This window comes from Ictidomys tridecemlineatus, chromosome 7 (assembly GCF_052094955.1).
Source record: "Ictidomys tridecemlineatus isolate mIctTri1 chromosome 7, mIctTri1.hap1, whole genome shotgun sequence".
NCBI lineage: Eukaryota > Metazoa > Chordata > Mammalia > Rodentia > Sciuridae > Ictidomys > Ictidomys tridecemlineatus.
The window spans coordinates 160729405-160754921 of record NC_135483.1 but is presented as its reverse complement, the minus strand read 5'-3'; the positions used below and the strand labels follow the sequence as shown (position 1 = coordinate 160754921).

General features: G+C 34.8%; 1 protein-coding gene across 1 annotated transcript in view; it reads left to right on the top strand.

Annotated features, from left to right (window-relative positions):
• Window positions 1–25517, top strand: part of Dnah7 (dynein axonemal heavy chain 7) — a 293210-nt gene that overhangs the window by 74657 nt on the left and 193036 nt on the right. Inside the window, exons 17-19 of the mRNA XM_040294623.2 lie at window positions 622–768; window positions 9830–10515; window positions 14339–14525. Coding sequence (XP_040150557.2) covers window positions 622–768; window positions 9830–10515; window positions 14339–14525 — 1020 coding nt within the window. The remainder of the gene's footprint in view (window positions 1–621; window positions 769–9829; window positions 10516–14338; window positions 14526–25517) is intronic.

Genomic DNA, 25517 nt, shown 5'->3' with positions numbered 1-25517 from the left:
AACCACCTAGAAATCTATATAATAGAAAAACTATTTTTAATAACCCATATTTGACTTTTGAATATTTCATTGTTAGCTATTTTTTAGAGCCATTTCATTTAGAATGACTTACCAATGACAATTTTATAATAAGCTTTTCTCATTAAAAACACACACACAGGGCTGGGGCTGGGGCTGAGCAATAGAGCACTCATCTCTCATGTGTGGTCTCTCATGTGTGAGGCCCTGGTTCGATCCTCAGCACCACATAAATATGAATAAAATAAAGATATTGTGTCCATCTACAAAAAAATATTAAACACACACACAGATTTTATATCAGAATGTTAAAATTTTTAAGTTTTTAAATCTGAACTTATTCTGTGTGTTAGAACTCCTTACAAAAATAATACAGAGTAAACTTAAATCTGGGAATTAGAGAAATCTTGGCAAATTAAGTTCAAGTTTTAAAAATCCTGCATATTTTAGATCTTAGTCATCTTCTGAATGATCTCTTTATATTTTATCAGTAACAAAAATATAATAATAATTCTGATAACCCTTAAAAATATTTAAAATTTCTCTTGATGCCTAGGGTTTTTAACTTTTAAAAATAGTAACTGCAATTTTTTTTTTTATTAGTTGCGGTGTGAACGGTTTGTGGAGGAATTGGAGAGTTATGCCAAACAGGCAGAAGAATTTTATACATTTGGAGATCTTCAGGATGTACAAAGATACCTGAAGAAGGCTCAGACTCTGAATGCCAAATTGGATTTAGCAGCAGACAAGGTATAATTTAAAATTTAATTTGTTCAAATGAAAAAGAATGGCATTTGTATTGGGTATTCACCTTTAAGAAATAGTTTCAGCTGGGTGCAGTGGTGCATGCCTGTAATCCCAGTGGCTCAGGAGGCTGGGGTAGGAGGATCATGAGTTCAAAACTAGCTTCAGCAATTTTTAGAGGCCTTAAGCAACTCAGCCAGACCCTGTCTCAAAATATAAAAAATAAAGGTTGGAGATGTGGCTCAGTGGTTCAGTGCCCTTGGGTTCAATCCCTAATACCAAGAAATAGATTCAAATAAAACATTTTAACTATATAACTAGAGAATAATAGAAATGGTACAAATAGGTTTTACAGATGTTCTTCAAGGAAGAGCAAGATTGCTGTTTTCTATTGGTATTGATTTTTTCGTGGCCTTAATCTTTTATTTTAAGGATAGAGTCATGTCTAAGTCTGCTTCTCAGTTTTTGCTTTGCATAATTAAATATCAACATCATAATTCTATCATAAATATAGGTATTGAACCTATATTATTTTAGCAGAAGTAGGCAAATAATAATATCTGGTTACTGTTTAGGTTTTCCATCTTCATAGAAGCCTGGTTAGATTTTGCAGCTCTATTTGTATTTTTTTTTAAATTCTCTAAATTGATGCATTATATTTTATACATAATAGTGGGATTCATTGTGATATATGCATACATGCACATAACATAATTTGGTCAATTTCATTGCCCAAAGTACCTCCTCTTTTCCTCCCCTCTCCTTCCCCTTGTCCCTTTCCTGTTTTGTTTATGTCCCTTCTATTTTTGTGAGAGTCCCTTATTGTTCTTTTCTTTTATCAAGCTTCCACATATGAAAGCAAAAATAACCCCTGAATTTGGGGGTTTAGCATATTTCACTTAGCATAATGTTCTCCAGTTCAATTCATCTACCTGAAATTATATCATTTCATCCTCATTTATGTCTGAGTAAAATTCCATCGTGTGAATGTACCATATTTCCTTTATCCATTCATCTGTTGAAGGACACCTAGACTGTTCCCATAACTTGGCTATTGTGAATCGGAATACATGTCTCACAATACTATTCTGATTTCTGTTCTTTTGGACAAATACTATAAGTGGTATAGCTGGGTTTTAGGGTAGTTCCATTCCTAATCATTTGAGGAAACTCTATACTGATTTCCACAGTGATTATACTAAATTTGCACTCCCACCAACAAAATATAAGAGTAAATTTCCCCCCACCTATTCACCAACATTTATTGTTATTTGTATTTTTGTTAATTGCAATTTTAAATTGAGTAAAATAAAATCTTGTGATTTCGATTTATATTTCCATGATTGCTAAAGCTGTTGAACATTTTTTCATGTATTTGTTGGTCATTGTATTTCTTATTTTGAGACATGTCTCTTTAGTTCATTTACCCATTTATTTATTGAGTTATTTGTTTTTGTTGTTAAGCTTTTTGAGTTCTTTATATATTCCTGATTATTAATTCTGTGTTGGAGAAATCGCTGCCAAAAGATTTTCTCTTCTTCCATAGATTTTCTTTGCTGTGAAGAAGCTTTTTAACTCAATGCTATTTTATTTATTGATATTTGGTTTTATTTCCTGAATTTTAGAAGTATTACTGAGGAAATCAATACTTAATCCTAAATGTTGGAGTGTAATTTCTCTAGCAGTTGCAAAGTTTCTGGTCAAATTCTCAGGTATTTGATCCACTTTGAGTTGAGTTTTGTTCAGGGAGAAAAAAATCTTGTTTCATTCTTCTACCTACGGAAATTCGGTTTTCCCAGCACTTTTTATGAAAATGGCTGTCTTTTTTTTTTCCATTTTTTTTATTGATTGTTCAAAACATTACAGAGCTCATGATATATCATCTTTCATACATTTGACTCAATTGGGTTTTGAACTCCCCAAATACATAATGCAGACTCACTTCTGTTACATACTCACATTTTTACATAATGGCATATTAGTGACTGTTGTATTCTGCTACCTTTCCTATCCCCTACTATCCCCCCTCCCCTCCCCTCCCATCTTCCCTCTCTACCTCCTCTGCTGTTGTTCAATTCTCTCCCCTTTTTTCCCCCTCCTCCTTGCCCCTCATAACCTCTTATAATTTTGTGTATCACTGAAGGTCTCCTACCATTTCCATATGCTTTCCCTTCTCTCTCCCTTTTTCTACCCCCATTCGTCTTAGTTTACTGTTAGTCTTTTCCTCATGCTCTTCCTTCCTGTTCTATTCTTAGTGGCTCTTATATCAAAGAAGACATTTGACATTTGTTTTTTAGGGCTTGGCTAGCTTCACTTAGCATAATCTTTAAAGTATAAGATCATATTATTTGCAATCAGTGATAATTTTACTTCTTTTCCTATTTGTATCTCTTTTATTTCTTTCCCTTGCCTAATTGCTCTGGATAGAGTTTCTACTATTACATTGAATAAGAATGATGAGAGTGAGCATCCTTGTCTTGTTCCAATTTTTCAAGGAAGTGCTTTCAGTTCTTCCCCATTCACTAGTGAGTTTGGGTTTTTCCTGTATATCTTTTATGATGTTGAAATAAGTTCATTCTACCCTTAGCTTCTCAGTGTTTCTTTTGCCCCCCACCTGGTCCATTCTTTCTTTTTATTTTCATTATTTATTTATTTATTTTAATTAGGTGTATATGACAGCAAAATGCCTTTTGATTCATTGTACACAGTTGCAGCACACCTTTTCATATCTCTGTTTTTTGTAGACGAATGTAGTGTCACACCCTATGTGCAGTCTTACATGTACCTAGGGTAATGATGTCCATCTCATTCCACTATCTTTCCTACTATCATGCACCCTCTCCACCCTTCCTCTCCTTTGCCCAATAAAAGTTCCTCCATTTTTCCCATGCCTTCCCTCTCCCAACAACATCCACTTATCAACATCCACTTATCAGAACATTTGGGCTTTGGTTTTTGAGATTGGCTTATTTCACTTAGCATGATAATCTCCATCTATTTACCTGCAAATGCCATGATTTTATTCTCTTTTAATGCTGACTAATATTCCATTGTGTATATATATAAATATATCACACTTTTTTATCCATTCATCTATTGAAGAGCTTCTAGGTTGGTTCCACAGTTTAGCTATTGTGAATTGAGCTGCTATGAATGTTGATGTGGCTGTGTGCATTACTATAGTATGCTGATTTTAAGTCCTTTGGGACTTAAAGGAGTGGGATAGCTGGGTCAAATGGTGGTTCTATTCCAAGTTTTCTAAGGAATCTCCATACTGTTTTCCAGAGTGGTTGTACCAATTTGCAGTCCCACCAGCAATGTATGAGTAAACCTTTTCCCCCATATCCTTGCCAACATTTATTGTCTGTATTCTTGATAACTGGCGTGAGGAAAAATTAATATTGTCAACATGGCCATATTACCCAAAGCACTATACAGATTCAATGCAATTCCAATTAAAATCCCAACATCATTCTTTATAGAAATAGAAAAAGCATTCTCCAATTCTCCTTTGTCTACTCTATTAGACTTCTTTCACTTATCTATTAATTTATATGGGATAACTTCTTTATGTTATTCTGTCCTTTTCTTCCCCTTTCCTTTTTTTTTAAACTGTAGCTTCCACATATGAAAGAAAATATTAAAACTTTGAGTTTCTGTCTCTCTTTCTTTTGGTTAATTTTGCTAAGGGCTTATCAATCTTGTTTATCTTTTCAATGAACCAACTCTTTGTTTCATTGATCATTTGTATTATTTTTTTATTCTCTGTTTTACTAATTTTGGCTTTTAATTGTTTCCTTCTCTCTACTTCTTTTGGAATTGGTTTGTTTTTGTTTTCCCAAGATCTTGGATAACATGATAATGGCATGTATTTGGGGTCTTTTTGATTTTTAGCATTCAGAGCTATAAAGTTTCCTCTTAGAACCACTTCATGGTATACTAGAGATTCTTTTATGTGGGGTCCCTATTCTCATTTGATTCCAGGAATTTTTCATTTCTCCTCTTATTTTCTCTCTGATTCATTTAAAGTGCATTTTTAATCTTCATTTGTTTATGTAATTTCTATGTTTTTTCATGCTGTTCTTTTCTAATTTCATTCTATTATGATCTGATAAGATACAAAGGAATATCCAGTTTTTTAAAAAATATTTTCTAAGACTTGCTTTGTGTCCTAAAATATGGTCTGGAGAAGATTTGGAGAAGGTTCCTTGAGAAGTTGAGAAGAAAGTGTATTAAGCTGCTGTTGAATAAACTATTCTATACATGTCTCTTAGCTTCTTTTGACTCATAAAATTGTTTAGCTCTGAAGAATCTTTACTGATATTGTGTCTGAATGGCCTATCAAATGGTATAGAAGTATGTTAAAATCACCCCAATATTATCATATTGGAGTCTTTTGAGCCTTAATGTCAATTACTGTTTTATATAATTATATGCACCAACACTTGGGATATAAATATTTATGGTTATATTTTTTGTTGTGTTGTTCCCTTTACCAGTATGAAGTGACCTTCTTGTCTATTCTGATTAATTTTAACTTGGAGTGTGCTTTATCAGATATAAGAGTACTTATTCCTGCTTGCTTTCAGTCTCCATTTGCATGGGATATCTTTTTCCATCCTTTTACTTCAGCCTGTGGTTGTCTTTGTCTATAAAATGATTCTCTTGCAAACCACTTGTAGTTGAGTCTTATGTTTTAATTCACTCTGCCAAAATTGAGACACATTTATTATAGAGGGATGTTAATAATAAAAAAGTGTTAATTTGGTCTTAATTTACACTTGCTAAGTTACTCTTATAATAAGATTTATCCTTGCCAGAGTTCTGAAATTTGTTTTTAACTTCTGTGTTATTTCTTTAAATATTTTCTGTAGCGCTTTTGTAGAAACCAAGAAGTTTTTAGTTTATGCTTATCTTTGCAGATTTTTATTTCTCCTTTGATTCTGAAGGTGATAGCTTTGCTGGATATAGCATTCTTGGCTGGTACTTGTTATCTTCCAGGGCTTTGAATGAGACATTCCAAGGTATTACTGGATTTTAGTTCCTTATGAGAAATAGGAAGTTATAGGTTTACTTCCAAATGCGACCTGGCATTTTTATTTTGAGGCTTTTAAAATTCCATCCTTGTCCTGTATCTTAATTAGAATATGTTGTGGAGAGGTTCTTTTTTGGGTCTTGTCTGTTTGGGGTTCTATATGCCTCTGGTATCTGGATGTCCATTTCATTCCCAAGCTTTTGACATTTTTCTGGTATTATTTCACTGAAAATATTGTTAATGCCATTAGCCTGTACTTCAGTCCCATCTTTTTTTTTCTTAATTGCTGACTGAGTGTTCAAGTTCATGTATATTATCTTTAAGTCCTGAAATTCTGTCTCCTATGTAGGTCTAATTTGTTGGTAAAATTTTCAACTGAATTTTTTATTTGCTTTCTGTTTTTCAGTTTCAAGATTTCTATTTGCTGATTTTTCAGCACCTCTTTGTATTTAAATTCTCTTTATATTTTTATTTCATCTGAGTTATTCCTTAGATTTTTAAATTCATTGATCATTTTAATTATCAACTTTTGTATTCTTCATCTGGGATTTTATCCACATCAACATTTGTAGATTCACTTATTGAGGGTTTGAAATCTTTAAAATCATCTTTTTGCCTATTTCCCCATGGTTTCTAAGGTCCTATTTTTGCATCTGTTGAGATGGATTCTTCTTCCTCTTTTATGTGGGGGGGTCCTTTGGTGAGTAGTTATCTACAATAAATCCTGAGCTGGGAGTATGTCTTATTATCCATGTATCTGAACTCAGCATAACCAAGTGTTAATTTCAACCTCCAATGCCTCTTTGAAACCACAAATAATAATAATGGTATTATAAGAGCACACTTTATATTAACTTATATTAGCATATGCTGTAACTATTAGTATTATTGTTCCCTACAACTCTATTAACAAAGGAGAATCATGGGTGAGAAATAATAAATCATAGGATAAAAAGATTAAGTATTAATTTTATTGTGCTAATTTGAACTGAAAGATGGAATAAAATAAAGAAAATAGAAGAAAAAGGAAAAAAGAAAGTAAAATGGTGGGCGAGAGAAGGGAGACAAGTTAAAATAGGGAGAGTAAAATGGATGAAGGACAAAGGATGGTGATGGAGATGGAAGAGAAGAAAAGAGGTATCAAGACAGGCTCCAGTTAATTGACAAAATACATAGTATTAGAACTCTGACAAAACACAAATTGTAGGGTGACACTAAGAATCTGTTATCAAGCAGTTAATGCAATAGTTACCATGCAGAAGTTCTGTTTCATTCTTGCTGAGATATTATTAAAAAGGGCCATTCTTTTTAGGATTTTGATTATAGAATCTTCCAACTATGAGGCAGTTTCTGTTATGCAAATATCACGCTATTCATTGTTCTCTGACCCAAGCCAGATAAACTTGTTTTAGGGGAGTCTGTATGCTGTTTCACTCACTCCTTTCCTTGCTATCTCTACTCAAGGGGAGGAGGCTTTGTCTGCTACAGAGCAGTCTGTACTCTCAAAATGGCTTCGTTATTATGTCAGGGAATAGGAGTGCAATTCTGACAGGGCTGCTGACCTATCCTTCATCTGCTCCATCTGTAGATTGATCTGGGTTGCCTTGCACCTTTCATTCCAAGAGCCCTAGGCCAAGTTCAGGGGGAATGCTAGGGGGAATGGCGGGGAAGTGGGGGTGGGGGATGGGTAGGAATGGACATTAGTCTATTCCCCCTCCCTCTTCTAAGTTTTGGGAGATCTCTGCTTTCTGCCAAACTCTAATGTGTCCCAATTTCCCCTCCCCCATCAGCCATATTACTTATCCTAGAGATCAAACAGCCAATTTCAAATGAAATTACTCCCCATTCTCCTCTACTCTTTAGGCTGATTGGCCACTCTGAGTTTGTCTCTAGTTGGAGTCCCAGCCTCCTAGGCTCAAATTAATTCATGGTCTGAGTCTACCATTCCAGTGAAGAGTAGAGCCTAAATGGTGTTTGATCTTGAGTATTCTAAATTAAGCAAGTATACCAACAACAAGGGAATAAAAGAAAAAGAAAAGAAAAGAAAAACAGAGAGCAAAAATCTCAAGGGTAAATTGCAGGGATTCCTAGTTGGCTGGTTTAGGATTAAGAGGCCCTCCAGGCTGTCACTGCTTCCCTGCTTCAGCCACCTCTGCCAGGGTTTGCTGGGTCTCTCTCCTGGAGAGCGCCAAGACTTTCTCCCACTTAAGTTCAGCTCTGTGCTACAGCACATTCATTGCTGCTGGTATCTATTGCCTCTTTTCTAGAAACCAATATTTTTGGTTATCAACTAGTTGCTAGTTCACTGGGTTGTTTACTTGTGTTTTCCTGCTTTCTACCCCAGTTAGCTGCTATGAAACTGATGTTTTAATTCACTCTTGAAGTACTGTTGTAACATTGTTAGTTCCTCTGATCCACCATTTTTTCCTCTCTACAGCAGCATTTTTAAATTGAACCTATTATTTTCTTTCACTGAGCCACTTTATTCCTAAAACAACTATTTCAAAAACTAGCTTCCTCACTAGAAGAAACTGGGAGAAGGAAAGCCAAAGCCTATATATATATAACATTTAAAAATTTTGATTGTGCTTTTTACAAAAAGAGGATATATGCAAACATACTATATTATGATACCCTACCATTTTTTTACATTGAAAGTTTTTAATATCTATTCAGGTAATTAAATACTTTATAAGAATCACAAATATGTAACCACCCATTGAGAAAGTAGAAATAAACTCAATTTTCAAAAACTGAGGTCATTGAAATTTTAAGTAACCTGCATAATTTATATTTGTGTCTTGCACTTTCCAATTCTACAGATTGAACAACCCACATCTTTACCTACTTCACAACTAAACTAAGAAAATTATTTCTTTCTTTACCAAGTCTTCCTCTTCTTGTCCTTCTCACTTTTAAGACCAAGGTCTGATCACATCTTTTCTACAGAAGCACTTATGAATACACTATTTCAGCATTCTCACCTCTGAGTGAAAATATTTTATATACACATACACAGACACAAACTATCCATTTTACACTGAAGTTACTGCTTTAAAACATCTCTTCTTTTGTTTTAAATTATTATTGAACAATTTCTATTTAAATTTCTGCCTATGCATGTCTTGTTCCCTGAGCTGGATTCCTAACCCTCTGACATTGGTAATTTGCAATATAATACTCTTCTATTTTTCGCAGTACCTAAGACAATCCTGTATATATTTAAAGTATTTGAATTCCTAATAGTGAAGGAAGCTAGATCCACAATATGTCTGGGTAGGCAAAAATTTCTTTATATATGTAAATTTATTTGACTGTTTTAACTAGTGTAACCAGAATTGTCCTCTGGAAAAACTAGTAAAAGTGTATAGGAGAAAAATATTTAGTCTCAATAAAAGGATATTACAGCATGGTGGCACACACCCGTAATCCCAGCTGCTTGGCTGTAAGGCAGGAGGATCACAAGTTTATAGCCAGCCTCAGCAACAGTGAGGTGCTAAGCAACTCAGTGAGACCCTTTTATTCTCTAAATAAAATACAAAAAAGGGCTGGTGATGTAGCGCAGTGTTGAGTGCCCCTGAGTTTAATCCCTGTACCTCCCCTCCCAAAAAAGGATATTATGTCATTTACAAGAATGTAAACAGGAAGCAGAAAATAGATTACTACTCACTTTTCTAGATTATTTAAGTTTAATTTTATGGCCTAGTGAGGCTTTTTTAGTTCACATTTGAAATATTTAAAAAAATTAATATTTAATATTATTTTACTTTTTTTGTTTATTTTTGGTTTTGGTACTGGGAATTTAACCCAGAAGTGCTTAACCACTGAGCTACATCCCAAATCCTTTCTATTTTTTATTTGGAGACAGGGTCTTGCTAAACTGCTTACACCCTCTCTGAGTTTCTGAGGCTGGTTTGAATTTGTAATCCTCCTGTTTCAGCTGCCCGAGTTGCTGGGATTATAGATGTGTGCCACAATGCTCTGCAATATTATTCATTTTCAGAATAGTGTATTTAATACCTGTCTTTTCAGATTGATCAATTTAATGCTGAAGAGGAGGCATTTGGCTGGTTACCATCAATATATCCTCAACGTAAAAAAATCCAAGATGGTTTAAATCCTTATCTTCGTCTGTATGAAACTGCTGTTGAATTTACCACCAAACATAGAGCATGGACAGAAGGACCATATCACAAGGTGAATCCAGATCAAGTAGAAACAGACGTTGGAAATTACTGGAGAGGACTATATAAACTGGAGAAAATCTTCCATGATTCTCCAAATGCATTGGCAATGACAAAAAAAGTAAGAGCAAGGGTGGAAGAGTTCAAACAGTACCTTCCTCTCATTCAAGTGATCTGTAATCCTGGTTTGCGCCCCAGGCACTGGGAGGCCATGTCCGCAATTGTTGGCTTCCCCCTGCAGCCAGCAGATGACTCCACTGTCTTCTCCTTTTTAGACATGAATCTGGAACCATATTTAGATAGATTTGAAGGTATTAGTGAATCAGCTAGCAAAGAATATTCTCTTGAAAAGGGCATGGAGAAGATGATGAATGAATGGGATTCAATGGAATTTGTCATTCATCCTTATAGAGAAAGTGGAACATTTATTTTATCTGCAGTCGATGAAATTCAGATGTTGTTGGATGACCACATAATTAAAACACAAACTATGCGAGGCTCTCCTTTCATTAAACCTTATGAAAAACAAATGAGGTAAAGTGATATGATATTTATACTATGTTAACAAAAGTGCTGGTAGTTAATGTGAAGTTCCTTTAAGAATTGATACTGCATTTTATACTTCCATATTTTAAATGGTTCATTGTAAGAAACGGTGACCTTTATTACTATTATTTTTTTGAGGCATTAGGAATTGAACTCAAGGGGTGTGCTACTGCTAAGCTATATCTCCAGAGTCCCCCTTTAAAATTTTTGAGACAACATCTTGCTAAGATCGGAGGCTGGCCTCAAAGATCTTCCTGCCTTAGTCTCTTGAGTAGCTAGGATTACAGGTGTGCACCACTGAGCTCAGCTCCTTCATTATTTTAAAAGAGTACAGATCCTTTTGCTATCTTAATAGATTGTTAACTTCTATATTCATACCAAAGGCAGTGAACAATAACATCCATATATTTATTTTTATTTGCCTATAATTGATATTATTTTTGGATTTCCAAAAAATAATTTTTTCTCTGAACATAGTTTATAAAGTACATGGACTATAAACTGAAGATAATAATATCATTTTCCAAATATATGAATTATTTTGTCAGAAATGATCTGAGCATCTATTTTAATTTCTACATGAGTGAAGGATGGCTATTAAGTGCAAAAGAATGAAACTATAATTTTAATTTGAAGTTTTAAGCAGTAGACACAACCAATTACATTAAATTCTTACCATGCCAGTGTTTTCAGTTTTGGAATTTGTATTAAGCAGGTTATGTTAACAATTTAAACAATAGATATCCAAATCAAACTACCATCTTCAATGTGAATTTTCATGGCAAGAGGAAGGTTAATTGTCTGAGAGTCTCTCTGATTATAACATGATTGTACCATGTTATGATACCATAAATTTGAGCATGCTCTGATTGGGACTGGCTCATTCTCTGTGTTTGATTGTTCTGTCTCTTACAAAAGTAGCACAATGTGCACATCAAAAGAAGAACAAACTGCTTTGAAAATTATATATATATATATATATATATATATATATATATATATATACTTTTTTTTCAGGAATTGTGAATGATATTATTAGTGAGAAATTTTCTCCATCATATAGGGTTTAGGAAAAAAGAAAAATCCCAGAAGAAAGCATAAGGCATTCATGTCTCTTGTGAAAGAAAGTTAAATTCATTGGTAAACACTGGAAGAAAAGAATTTTAAAGGCATTTAAAAATGACTGGTTATTCAGGGAACTATGCATATTTTTTTGGTTTTAGAGATCTAAAATCACAGATTACCACTTATATATGGAAAGTAATGTGTTATTATATAAAATAAAGCTATCCGACGTCTAAGTTGTTGTTATTAATAAAGTATTCCTTATTGTGGCTATGTTATCTCTGACAGCAGAGATATCTGGTTACAGCTGTCTGGGTTCAAATCTTGGTTTTATCATTTATTAGTAAGGTGAACTTCTGTCATTTATTGGGAAGGTGAACTTGAGCCTGGAACCTACCCCAATGTGCCTCAGTCTCCCCAATCATAAATATATACTATGACGGATCCTACCTTATTGGGTTGTTGTAAGGATAGAGGAAGTACAAATAGAAATTAAAAGTATGTTTATAAAACTGTTAAGTTTATGGGGTTTTATGGTTCAGATACACTGGAGGTATGCCTTTGGAGTTTTTATTTTATCCCTGGTGAGTGGAACTCTCTGTTTCCTTGTTCCCATTCCTTGAGCTGCCTTCCTCTGCCATGATATTCTGTCTTACCTCATGCCCAGATCCATGGAGTTGGCCATCTCTGAAACCATGGGCCCCAAATAAATTTTCTCTCCTCTAAATTGTTCTTGTTAGATCTCTTGGTCATAGCAATGAAAAAGTTGACTAACACAGATATTGATACTGAGTGGGATTGGTGCAGTGACTAACCTGATCATGTGCAGCTGGTTTGTGGTGGGAGCAATTTGGAAAAATTTGAGATGCAAGCTGTAAAAACTTAGTGGATCGTAATGAATGATTATTGTGAGAGACAAAAGACCAGAATGTCCTAAGACTATATACAGTAAGGACTGCTCATGAGGTTTTAGAAAAGGAGGACACTAATTAGACTTGGGGTCATTCATGTTATATTGTGGTAAAGAAGTTGTCTACATTTTGCTCATATTGTGAAGCTTTTTGTAAAGCTGAATTTAAACATGATGTGCTAATTAATTAATCCCGTGGAGGAAATGTCAAGACAGTACAGCATTCAGGTGGTGGCACAGTATTTGCAGGCAGCTTTTAGCCAAGTTTACTGTGATAACTAGGAGTAGAAAGCAAAGTGGAAAGATTTGAAAAATGTGCAGTGTGGCCAGAAAACTAAGAATAAAACAGACCTAAGGAAGGTGTGGTTGTTAAAGGTATTGCAGCTACTAGAGAAATGCAAAGTACTCTACCCAGAAACAATAGGAAAGATAGTTTAAGGGCATCTCAGGAATTGGCACAATTATACCCATCTTTGGCTAAAGGGTATAAAAGTAAAAATTCCTTTGAGAAGAGGGCACGGGTCAACCTGCTGGCAGAGGGCGTCTAGAAGTTTTTTCCACAATGCTTAGCCACCCAAGCACTCAGAAGCTACTACATCCAGGGTCCCAGGAGGACTGGCTACTGCTGGAGATGATGACAGACCTTGGCAAAAACCTTATGATACTGGTTCTTCAGGAATGAAAGATGCTGGAGTTCGAGGGTCACAGAAATTTCCACCAAGATTTCCAAGGAAGGCCTGGAAGACCAGGCAAAATGTAGCAGAATCAGAGTCCCTGTGGTCCACCCTGGAGAAGGTGATACATGAAGATGTAAGAAAGAAGTCAAAGCTGCATTGGAGACTCTTGAGACTAAGAGTTGCCAATAATGTGGTATTTCTGCCCAGGAAAGCTGCAGGAATCAAGCAGAAACAAGTCAATAGAGAGACCATTTGGGATTTCAATCAGCAACAACAGGGTGGAGCTGCAGAAGCCCTTTGGAGAGAATATCATAAGGTCATGTGCCCCAGATCTGGACATGGAACTACAGGACTTGTTTGCTCAGCTGGATTTCATTCTTGCTTTGGTCTCATCCTGTTTTACTATGCTCCTGTTTCTCCTTTTGGGATGGAAATGGTTATTCTGTACCATTATAGAGCAGATAAATATAACTTGCTTTGATCTTTACAGGGCAAAATATCCATGAGTCGGCTTTGAGTCTCAGATGATATTTTGGACTTGGACTTTTGGGCATTGCTATAACTGTTAATACTATGGGGACTCTTGAAAATGGACTATATTTATTTTTCATTTTGAGATGGACATGAGGTTCTGGGGGCCATGGGCAGAATATTAATATTTATGTACCAGGCGTCCTCCCCAAACTCATGTATGAGACAGTATAAGAATTTTTAGAGGTGAAATGAGTGAGTTATGAGAGATTTAATCTAATCAGTGGATTAATCACTGGGGAAAGAAAGAATGTTAGAGTAAATAATGAGTCTTATATGTAACTGCATATCCTCAGTCATTCAGAATACTTATCATTGAGTATTCTCATTGCAGAATTTGTAACTTATAGGTATGGAATGGTATCACTGAAGTTTCTTGTAATGACATACATAAACCAACCCATTTGTAAGATAGGTATATCTTACGATATATCTTTGTAAAAGCATAAATGTTGACATTATTATTTTAAAAACATTTTGTTGGACAAATCTAGTGACTTATCTTTGAATGAAACTAGAGGAGTGGAAATTGGAATAAGAACATTGCATTCAAGATTATAATCTAGTTTTGTCACCTGATACATTGCTTGCTTTGCTCTTGATAAGAGCCACTGTGTTTTCTCCTCAGAGAATGGGAGGGCAAGCTCCTGCTGCTTCAGGAGATTCTGGATGAGTGGCTTAAGGTCCAAGCCACTTGGCTATATCTGGAGCCCATTTTCAGCTCTCCAGATATTATGTCTCAAATGCCTGAAGAAGGCAGACGATTTACAACTGTGGATAAAACATGGAGAGATATAATGAAAAGTGTCATTCAGGTGGGTAAAAATATCCTTGAAAATGGAATTATTTAGTTGAAGTGACATTATTTTTATGTTTGAATATCCATACAAGCCAGTATTGTTTCCAATAGGCTATTATCTTTGTCTCACATACATTTTCTTTTCAACTATTTTAGAATTCTGGGAGCAAGAACTATGAAAAGCAAAAATAGGTATTTGTTCTGATTATTCCTTGAAGTTCAAACTGAAGTTACATTACTTAATGACCTTTGGTTTTGTCTTTGGTTCTACTAAATGCTCTGTTAGAAAAACCATGCACTCTGCAAGCTGCTTGTCTATTCGAAAGGCTCCTGGTTATGGCCTGCAACCTACTGAAACACATTGCAACAGAATCATTTCATCATTGCTACCTACTCCATTAGCAAGCGCCTCTGATAGAGACCTAGAAAAGAATGATGAACTGCAAAGATAATAGATCTAAAGAGTCCAATAAATGCCAACAAAGTGCAAGGAAGAAATAAAAATAATGCTGTGGAGGGGAACTTAACCATTTAAGTTAAAGAGGAATTTAAAAATAATCTGTAACATTGAAAAAGAAAGTCTGATTTTCGTTTACTTCAGAAGACATTTCTTTCTGTATATGAAGCATGGTTTTGTGTTACTGAAGTTAAAATAAAAATAGAAAAATAATAGTTATATTATTAAATGAATGCAGGCCTCTGCATTGATATTTTAATTGAATATAATACTGTATGACAGAAGTGCCATCATTAAATTTCCTAACCTGAAATAGAAATATGCACATATTTATTAAACTTTGAAAGTTATGTCTATAATTCTAACTACTGATTATATTTTATTGATATCAACTACATGATTTGACAAGAAAATATTCAGAAATAGTCTTACATTACTTTAATAGTTTACCTCATTTTAAGTAATGCTACTTGAACCAAACTTTTATACAGTTAATTACAATAACAGCTGATATGGATTTTTTTTGGTGCTATATGTGGTAGTCTGTTTTTTTTCTTTTTAAAGTTAATTAAATTGATTTTAACTGGTACATAAAAGCATAAAACCAGTACATCTATACATATCCATCTGGTACCATGTACTATTTCTGTACTTGTATACATTGTATAATATTTAAATCAAGTTAAACTATCTGTCATTTTTTATAATTAAAAACTTTAAAAATATTTTCTTCTAGAATTTTAAATATACAGTACATCATTATTATTATTCATAATGATCCTAATGTATAATAGTATTTCAGAACTTACTGTTCCTATCTAACTGTAACTGAGTACACATTTATCAACCTTTCCCCATCCCTCCCTTCCCCACTATTCTCCTCAGCCTCTGGGAACCACCATTCCACTCTCAATTTCTATGAAATCAACTTTTTTAGATTTTACATATAAGTGAGATCGTGTGCCTGCTTATTTCATTTAATATAATAATCTCCATTTCCATCCATGTTGTTACAAATAACAGGATTTCATCCTTTTTATGGCTGAATGGTATTCCACAGTGTATATATATGCCATACTTTCTTTATACATTCATAAATTGATGGGCACCAAGGCTATTCTATTTGATTGACACTGGTTACCCTGAACCTCAAACTGCTGATCCTTTCTTGTTAGAAGCTTTGATAGAGCTCTGCAGAAATATGGGCAGCACTTATAGTGGTTCTTACCTAAGGAGGAAAGAATCTAAGTTAGATGTGGTCAAATGTGTAGATGTGAGTGTACTATCAGAAATCCTGGTTTCAGTGAACTAGTAAAGGAGTGTAAGTGGTACTCTTTACTTGTTTTGCTCACCAAACCTGGCCTCTGTGATGGCCTATCTCAATGATATTGAAATGATAGAAGATCCTTGATATAATTTAAAGAAATTAGAGACTAGTTTACAAATATCTATGAAGAATATATGTACACCTTCCAAAAGGGGAAATTATATCCTTTTTGGGGGGTGACCTTAAAGAAATGGAATTTTTTTCAGTGGGTTATAAATTCAATGAGACCATTATTATTATTATTATTATTATTATTATTACTTTTTAAACTTTGCTTAGAAAGAGAGATGACTAAGAGTATGGATCTACATTGATTATGATCATTAGCAAACTTGGTTGTACAAATCAAGGACTTAAAAGAAACAAAATTAGAGAATTAGTAACAGGGCTGGGGATGTGGCTCAAGCGGTAGCGAGCTCGCCTGGCATGCGTGTGGCCCGGGTTCGATCCTCAGCACCACATACAAAGATGTTGTGTCCACTGATAACTAAAAAATAAATATTAAAATTCTCTCTCTCTCTATCTAAAAAAAAAAAAGAGAATTAGTAACAGCAAAGAGGTATATAAGGGATCACAGAATAGACTAAATGCCAGTGCTTAATAAGGTACCATTGCAAAAGGGGACAGTTGGTTACCTGGTTGACTAGTTGACTTATTTTGTGAATGTCCACCAGCTTATGCCAGTGTGTGTGCAGTGAGTTATAAAATAGGATAATCATGTCACAAACATATTATACAAACTAGAGAAATCTTGAGGCTTAAAGCAATTAATAATTAATTTAGAACAGCACGCATAACTAGAACTCCTTGTATCAAACTGGGATGTGTGGTCACTCTAGGTAAAAACAAAGAAGACATGCCAGCAGGAATGGGAATTATGGAAAGGTTTTACAATCACAGATGCCCCCTCCCATCCCCAACATTGCTATATGCTGGAGCTGCCAACAGCAGAAATTAACAATGCTTCTGTACCACACCTGGAGGGCCCAGTCAGCCATTTAGAGGGAATTGAATACATTGGCTCTCTTTCAATAGGGAAGGAAGCAATAGTTTGCAATAGATAGATTTTTCTTTTTCCATCCCCAAGCTTCTGCCAATACTTTCATTCATTTACCAACTGAATGACTTATTTCTTGTCACAGTTTCCACACAACATTGCTTCTACTTAGGAACTCATATAGGAAATGATGCAATTGACAGACCTGTGATTTACACGTCCTACTATGAGCACTGACCTTCTAAAAACTGAAATGACTCACATTGAAGCCTCATTTGCTGTGCCTGAGGGTAGAGAACAACTTATGAATCTGTGTATACTTCTAGAGAATATGTTTCTCAGTAGCTCCAAATATATGGTTTATCCCATAGGCAAAGTACATGGGTCTAGGAATTAAGGAATGAAAATGGAAGTGGCAGTTCTCAACAATTCATCCAGTAAAACACAATTTCATTTCTTAATTTCTGCTTTGCTAGTAGAATTCCAGTATTGATTATCTCATTAGATTAAGTCATTTTAGCATCCGGGGAGAAAGACTTCTTTGCCAAGTTTACATTAAATGAGAAATTCTTTATCTGTGCAATCCACTTTCAATCTCTCTGTTCTTTTAAATTTCCACTTCATGCTCTATTCCAGCCACGCTGGTTCCTTCTTCTTTTTTTAGTAACACATATCAAGAACATTCTTCCCTAGGGCCTTTGCTCTTGCCAGCTCCTCTTCCTGGGATGTTCTGTCTCTAAATATCTACAGAACAATACCTTGCTTCCTTGAAATCTTTCTTGAGTATTACCTTTCTGAAGAGGCTCACATTGAACACTCTATTTAAAACTGACCCATTGTTATTGACACTCTTTATCCCCATGTTCTTTCTGAAGTATCTGCCATCTTCTAACTCAGAGATATTTTAATCTCCATTCAGATGACTGCAAAAAAGTAAATGTTGCAATAAATTGAGTCATAAATTTTTTTGATTTCCTAGTACATATGAAAGTTATATTCACACTCTACTGTAACTCACTAAGTGAGTGGTAGCATGTTTTTAAAAAGAAATGTACATAACATAGGTAAAAACCACCTGTTGCTAAAAAGTGCTATTCATCATCTGAATCTTCAGTAAGTTATAATCTTTTTGCTGATGGAGGGATTTGTGTCTATATTGATGGTTGCTGGATGATTAGGATGATAGTTGCTAAAGTTTGGGGTGGCTGTGGCAGTTTCTCAATATAAGAATGAAATGTTCCATTTCAATTAACCTTTCCTTTCACAAAATATTTCTCTATGGCATAAAATGTTGTTTGATAACGTATGACCCACAGTGAAATTGGAGTCAGATATCTCAAACCTTACTGCTGCTTTATCAGCTAAGTTATATAATATTCTAAACCCTATGCTATTATTTCAACAGTGTTTATGGCATCTTCACCAGGAGTTGAGTCCATCGCACAATGCCACTTTCTCTGTGCACCCATTAGAAGCAATTTCTCATCTGTTAGTTTTGCATAAGATTGTAGCAGTTCCTGTACACATGCAGGCTCCACTTCTAATTCAAGTTGCTTTTCCCATTATATCTGAAGTTATTTCCTTACTGAAGTCTTGATCTCCTCAAAGTCATCCAGGAGTGTTGGGGTCAATTTCTTCTAAGCTCCTATTTGTGTTAATATTTTTATCTGTCTTTATAAGTCATAAGTGTTCTTAATGACATCTGGAATGGTAAATCCTTTCTAATAATTTTCAATTTATTTTGCCGACATCCATCAATAGAATCCCTCTCTATGGCAGATATAGATTTACAAAATGTATTTTTAAATACTAACACTTGAAAGCCAAAATTACTCCTTAATCCTGGGGCTGCATAAGTGCATGCTGTGTTAGCAAAAAGGAAAACAACATTAATCTTATTGTATATCTCCATTAGAGCTCTTGCGTGACTAGGTGCATTGTCAAAGAACAGTAATATTTGTCTTTTTTTTACTATTATAATATATTTTATTATTACAATTCAAATAATACTTCAATTAAATAATAAGAGTAATAATATTTTATGAGTTTGGAAAATAAATTGCACTTTAATTCAATCACAGGCAAAGTTTTTTTGTGCTTTATTCATTTATTTATTTTCCATCTTCTTACCCTAATTTTATTTTTTAAACATTTTTTAAGTATGACAGCAGAATGTGTTACAATTTTTATTATACATATAGAGCATAATTTTTCATATCTTTGGTTGTATACAAAGTATATTCACACCAATTCGGGTCTTCATACATGTACTCTGGATAATAATGATCATCGTGTTCCACCATCACTTCTAACCCCATGCCCGCTCCCTTCACTTCCAACCCCTCTGCACTATCTAGAGTTCATCTATTCCCCCCATGCTCCCTTGCCCTCTCCCACTATGAATCAGCCTCCTTATATCAAAGAAAACATTCGGCATTTGGTTATTTGGGATTGGCTGACTTCACTTAGCATTATCTTCTCTAACTCTATCCATTTACCTGTAAATGCCATGATTTTATTCTCTTTTATTGCTGAGTAATATTCCATTGTGTCTATATGCCACATTTTTTTTAATCCATTTATCTACTGAAGGGCATCTAAGTTGATTCCCCAGTTTAGCTATTGTGAATTGTGATGCTGTAAACACTGATGTGGCTGTGTTCCTATAGTATGCTGTTTTTAAGTCCTTTGGGTATAGACTAAGGAGAGGGATAGCTGGGTCAAATGGTGGTTCCATTCCCAATTTTCCAAGAAATCTCCATACTGCTTTCCATATTGGCTGCACCAATTCGCAGTCTCACCACCAGTGTATGAGTATACCTTTTTCCCCACATCCTCGCCAATACTTATTGTTGTTTGTATGCATAATAGCTGCCATTCTGACTGGAGTGAGATGAAATGTTAGAGTGGTTTTTATTTGCATTTCTCTAATTGCTAGCAATGATGAACATTTTTTCATGTATTTGTTGATTCATTGAATATCATCATCTGAGAAGTATCTGTTCAGGTTCTTGACCCATTTATTGATTATTTGTTTTTTTTTTTTTTGGTGTTTAGCTTTTTGAGTTCTTTATATACCCTAGAGATTAGTGCTCTATCTGATCTGTGAGGGTTAAAAATTTGCTCCCAAGATGTAGGCTCTCTATTCACCTCACAGATTGTTTCTTTTGCTGAGAACAAACTTTTTAGTTTGAGTCCATCCCATTTATTTATTCTGGATTTTAATTCTTGCACCACGGGAGTCTTATTAAGGAGATTGTGGCCTAATCCCACATGATAGAGATTAGGGCCTACTTTTTCTTCTAATAGGCACAGTGTCTCTGATTTTATTCCTAAGTCCTTGAAGCACTTTCAATTGAGTTTTGTGCATGGTGAGAGATAGGGGTTTAATTTCATTTTGTTGCATATGGATTTCCAGTTCTCCCAGCACCATTTGTTGAAGAGGCTATCTTTTCTCCAATACACCTTTGTGTAATGTAAGATAATTGTAATTTTTCGGGTTAGTCTCTGTGTCCTCTATTGTGTAATTGGTCTACCAATCTGTTTTGGTGCCAATACCATGTTATTTTTGTTACTATTGTTCTGTAGTATAGTTTAAGGTCTGGTATAGTGATGCCACCTGCTTCATTCTTCCTGCTAAGGATTGCTTTAGCTATTCTGGGTCTCTTATTTTTCCAGATGAATTTCATGACTGCTTTTTCTATTTATATGGGGAATGTCATTGAGATTTTGATCAGAATTGCATTAAATCTGTATAGTGCTTTTGGAAGTATGGTCATTTTGAAAAGGGAAATTGCATGGTAATGGAGGGAGACCTTCATTGTTATACAAAATTACACATAAAAGGTTGTGAGGGGAACGGGAAAATAAACAAGGAGAGAAATGAATTACAGTAGATGGGGTAGAGAGAGAAGATGGGAGGGGAGGGGAGGGGGGACAGTAGAGGATAGGAAAGGTAGCAGAATACAACAGTTACTAATAGGGCATTATGTAAAAATGTGGATGTGTAACCGATGTGATTCTGCAGTCTGTATTTGGGGTAAAATTGGGAGTTCATAACCAACTTGAATCTAATGTATGAAATATGATACGTCAAGAGCTTTGTAATGTTTTGAACAACCAATAAAAAAAGAAAAAAAATATTAATTCTGCCTATGCAAGAGCAAGGTAAATCTTTCCATCTTTTAAGATTTTCTTTGTCTTCTTTCTTTAGGGTTCTGTAATTTTCATTATATAGAACTTTCACCTCTTTTGTTACATTGATTCTCAAGTATTTTATTTCATATTTTTTCGAGGCTGTTGTAAATGGGATAGTTTTCCTCGTTTCCATTTCTGAGGATTTATCACTGATATACAGGAATGCCTTTGATTTATGGGTGTTGATTTTATATCCTGCTACTTTGCTGAATTTATTTACTAGTTCTAGAAGTTTTCTGGTGGAACTTTTAGGGTCTCTAGGTATAGAATCATATCATCAGCAAATAGTGCCAATTTGAGTTCTTCTTTTCTTATGTGTATCCCTTTAATTTCTATTGTCTGTCTAATTGCTCTGGCCAGTGTTTCAAGAATTATATTAAATAGAAGTGGTGAAAGAGGGCATCCCTGTCTTGTTCCAGTTTTTAGAGGGAATGCATTCAATTTTTCTCCATGTAGAATAATGTTGGGCTGGGGTAGCATAGATAGCCTTTATGATGTTGAGATATGTTCCTGTTATCCCTAATGTTTCTAGTGTTTTGAACATAAAGGGGTGCTGTATTTTGTCAAAAGTTTTTTCTGTATCTATTGAGATGATTACATGATTCTTCTCTTTAAGTCTATTGATGTGATGAATTGCATTTATTAATTTCCATATGTTAAACCAATCTTGCATCCCTGGGATGAATCCCACTTGATTGTAGTGCATGATCTTTTTGTATTCGATTTGCCAGAATTTTATTGTGAATTTTTGCATCTATGTTCATTAGAGATATTGATCTGAAGTTTTCTTTTTTTGATGTGTCTTTGCCTGGTTTTGGAATCAGGGTGATATTGGCCTCATAGATGAGTTTGGAAGTGCTCCCTCTGTTACTATTTCCTGAAATAAATGGAAGGGTATTGGTATTAGTTCTTCTTTAAAGGTCTTGTAGAACTCAGGTGTGTATCCATCAGGTCCTAGGTTTTTCTTGGTTGGTAGAATTTTGATGGTGTCTTCTATTTCATCACTTGAAATTGTTCAGTTTAAATTGTATGTATCATCCTGATTCAATTTGGACAAATTATATGACTCTAGAAATTTGTCAATGCCTTTGATATTTTCTATTTTATTAGAGTACAAGATTTCAAAATAATTTCTATTTATCTTCTGTATTTCTGTAGTGTCTGTTGTGCTATTTCCTTTTCTCATTATGTACATTAATGATGTGAGTTTTCTCTCTCCTTCTCTTCATTAGCATATCTAAGGGTCTGTCAATTTATTTTTTCAAAGAACCAACTTTTTGTTCTATCAATTTTTTCAGTTGTTTCTTTTGTTTCAACTTCATTGATTTCAGCTCCAATTTTCATTATTTTCTGTTTTCTACTTCTTTTGCTGTCGATTGTTCTTCCTTTTCTAGGGCTTTGAGATGTAATGTTAAGTCATTTATTTGTTGATTTTTTATTCTTTGAAGGAATGAATTCCATGCAATGAACTTTCCTCTTAGAACTGCTTTCATAGTGTCCCAGAGATTTTGATATGTTGTATCTATTTTCTCATTCACCTCTAAAAACTTTTTAATCTCCTCCTTGATGTCTTCTGCAACCCATTGTTCATTCAGTAGCATATTATTTAGTCTGCAGGTATTGGAGTGGCTTTCATTTCTTATTTTATCATTGATTTCTAATTTTATTCCATTATGATCTGATAGAATGCAGGGTAGTATCTCTACTTTTTTGTATTTGCTAATAGTTGCTTTGTGGAATAATATATGATCTACTTAGAGAAGGATCCAAGTTCTGCTGAGAAGAAAGTGTATTCTTTCATTGAAAGATGAAATATTCTAGATATGTCAGTTAAATCCAAGTTATTGATTGTATTATTGAGTTCTATAGTTTCTTTGTTCAGCTTTTGTTTGTAAGATATCTAGTGATGAAAGAGGTGTGTTAAAGTCACCCAAAATTATTGTGTTATGGTCTATTTGACCCTTGATCTTGAGAAGAGTTTGTTTGATGAATATAGATGCTCCATTGTTTGGGGCATATATATTTATAATTATTAAGTTTTATTGGTGTGTGGTTCCCTTGAGCAGTACGTAGTATCCTTCTTTATCCTTTTTCATTGACTTTAGTTTGAAGTCTACTTTATTTGATATGAGGATGGAAACCCCTCCTTGCTTCCACAGCCCTTGTGAGTGGTATTATTTTCCCCAGCTCTTCACCTTCAGTTTCTGGATGTCTTTTCCTATAAGATGAGTTTCTTGGAGGCAGCATATTTTTGGGTATTTTTTTGATCCAATCTGCTAGTCTGTGTCTTTTGATTGGTGAATTTAGGCCATTAACATTCAGGGTTATTATTAAGACATGATTTGTATTCCCAGCCATTTTTGTTTATTTTTGGTATTTAACATGACTTGGTTTCTCCCTGATTAGATTTTCCTTTAGTGTAATGCCTCTCTCTGCTGATTTTCATCATTGTTTTTCATTTCTTCTTCTTGGAATATTTTGCTGAGTATGTTATGTAATGCAGACTTCTAGTTGTAAATTCTTTTAACTTTTGTTCATCATGGAAGGTTTTTATTTCATCATCAAATCTAAAGTTTAGTTTGCTGGATATAAGATTCTTGGTTGGCATAATTTTCTTTTAGAGTTTGGTATATGCTGTTCCATGATCTCCTGGCTTTGAGGGCCTGGGTTGAAAAATCTGCTGAGATATGAGTTGGTCTTCCCCTATATGTGATCCGATTCCTCTCTCTTTCGACTTTTAAGATCCTATCCTTATTCTGTATGCTAGGCATTTTCATTATAATGTGCCTCAGTGTAGATCTATTATAATTTTGTATATTTGGTGTCCTGTAAGCCTCTTGTATTTGGTTTCCCAATTCGTTTTTCATGCTTGGAAATTTTCTGATATTCTCTCATTGAAGAAATTGTGCATTCCTTTGGTTTGAAACTCTGTGCCTTTCTCTATCCCAATTATTCTTAGATTTGGTCTTTTGATGCTGTCCCATAATTCTTGGATGTTCTGTTCATGGTTTCTTACTATTTTCACTGTTTGATCAACTTTATTTCACAGATTGTATACTTTGTCTTCATTATCTGACATTCTTTCTTCTAAGTGATCTAGTCTGTTGGTTATTCTTTCTAGTGAGTTTTTTATTTGATTTATTGTATTCTTCATTTCAAGGATTTCTGACTGTTTTTTTCCAGAGTCTCTATCTCTCTTGAAGTAATCTTTTGCTACCTGTATTTGCTCTCTTATCTCATTGTTGGAGTGATCAATTTTTGCCTGTATTTACTCATTTATGTCTGCAATAGCAGAGGTAACTCAAGATTATAGTTAAGGTGCCCCAAGATGGAAGCAATGTCTTACAGAGAAGGGACTGCAAGAGTGGGCCTCACACTCCCTTTGGGATGCCTGCTCTGAGATGCAGCTGCTTGTAGGCCCTGTTTGTTGTCCAAAAGGTAGGGGCTACTATGTGAGGAAGGCCATGGCGATGAGTACAGCGTCCCAAGATGGAAGTGGGTTAGGCTTAGGCTCCCAGGTTGGGGTGGGGTGAACTTGAACTTACCCTGGATCTGCACAAGTCAGCATGGACAGATCTGGGCCTGGCCTTACTCCCGCGATAGTCTGCTGGACCAAAGGGGTGGTCCTGTGCCAGAGGCTTGGCTCTGGCCAGTGTTTGTCCTGTAGGTAGAGTGGTGGACCAGGGCCTACTGTGAGCCTGGGTCCTGTGTGGGCTGGTGTGGGTGGTCTCAAAGAACTGTAATATTTGAAAGGCATTTTTTTTAGCAGTAGTTCTCAACAGTGTGTTTAAAATATTGGTTAACTCATGTTGTATGCAGATGTGTGTTATCCTGATGTTGTTATTTTATTTATATTTATAGAGCACATGTAGAGATTTAATATAATTATCAATGGCCCAAGAACTTTTGGAATGATGAATGTGTCTTGGCTTTATTTCATAGTCACCTGTTGCATTGTCCTCTAACAGAATCAGTCCTTTGAAACTTTGAAGTCAGGAATTGACTTTTCCTCTCTAGCTATGAAAGTCCT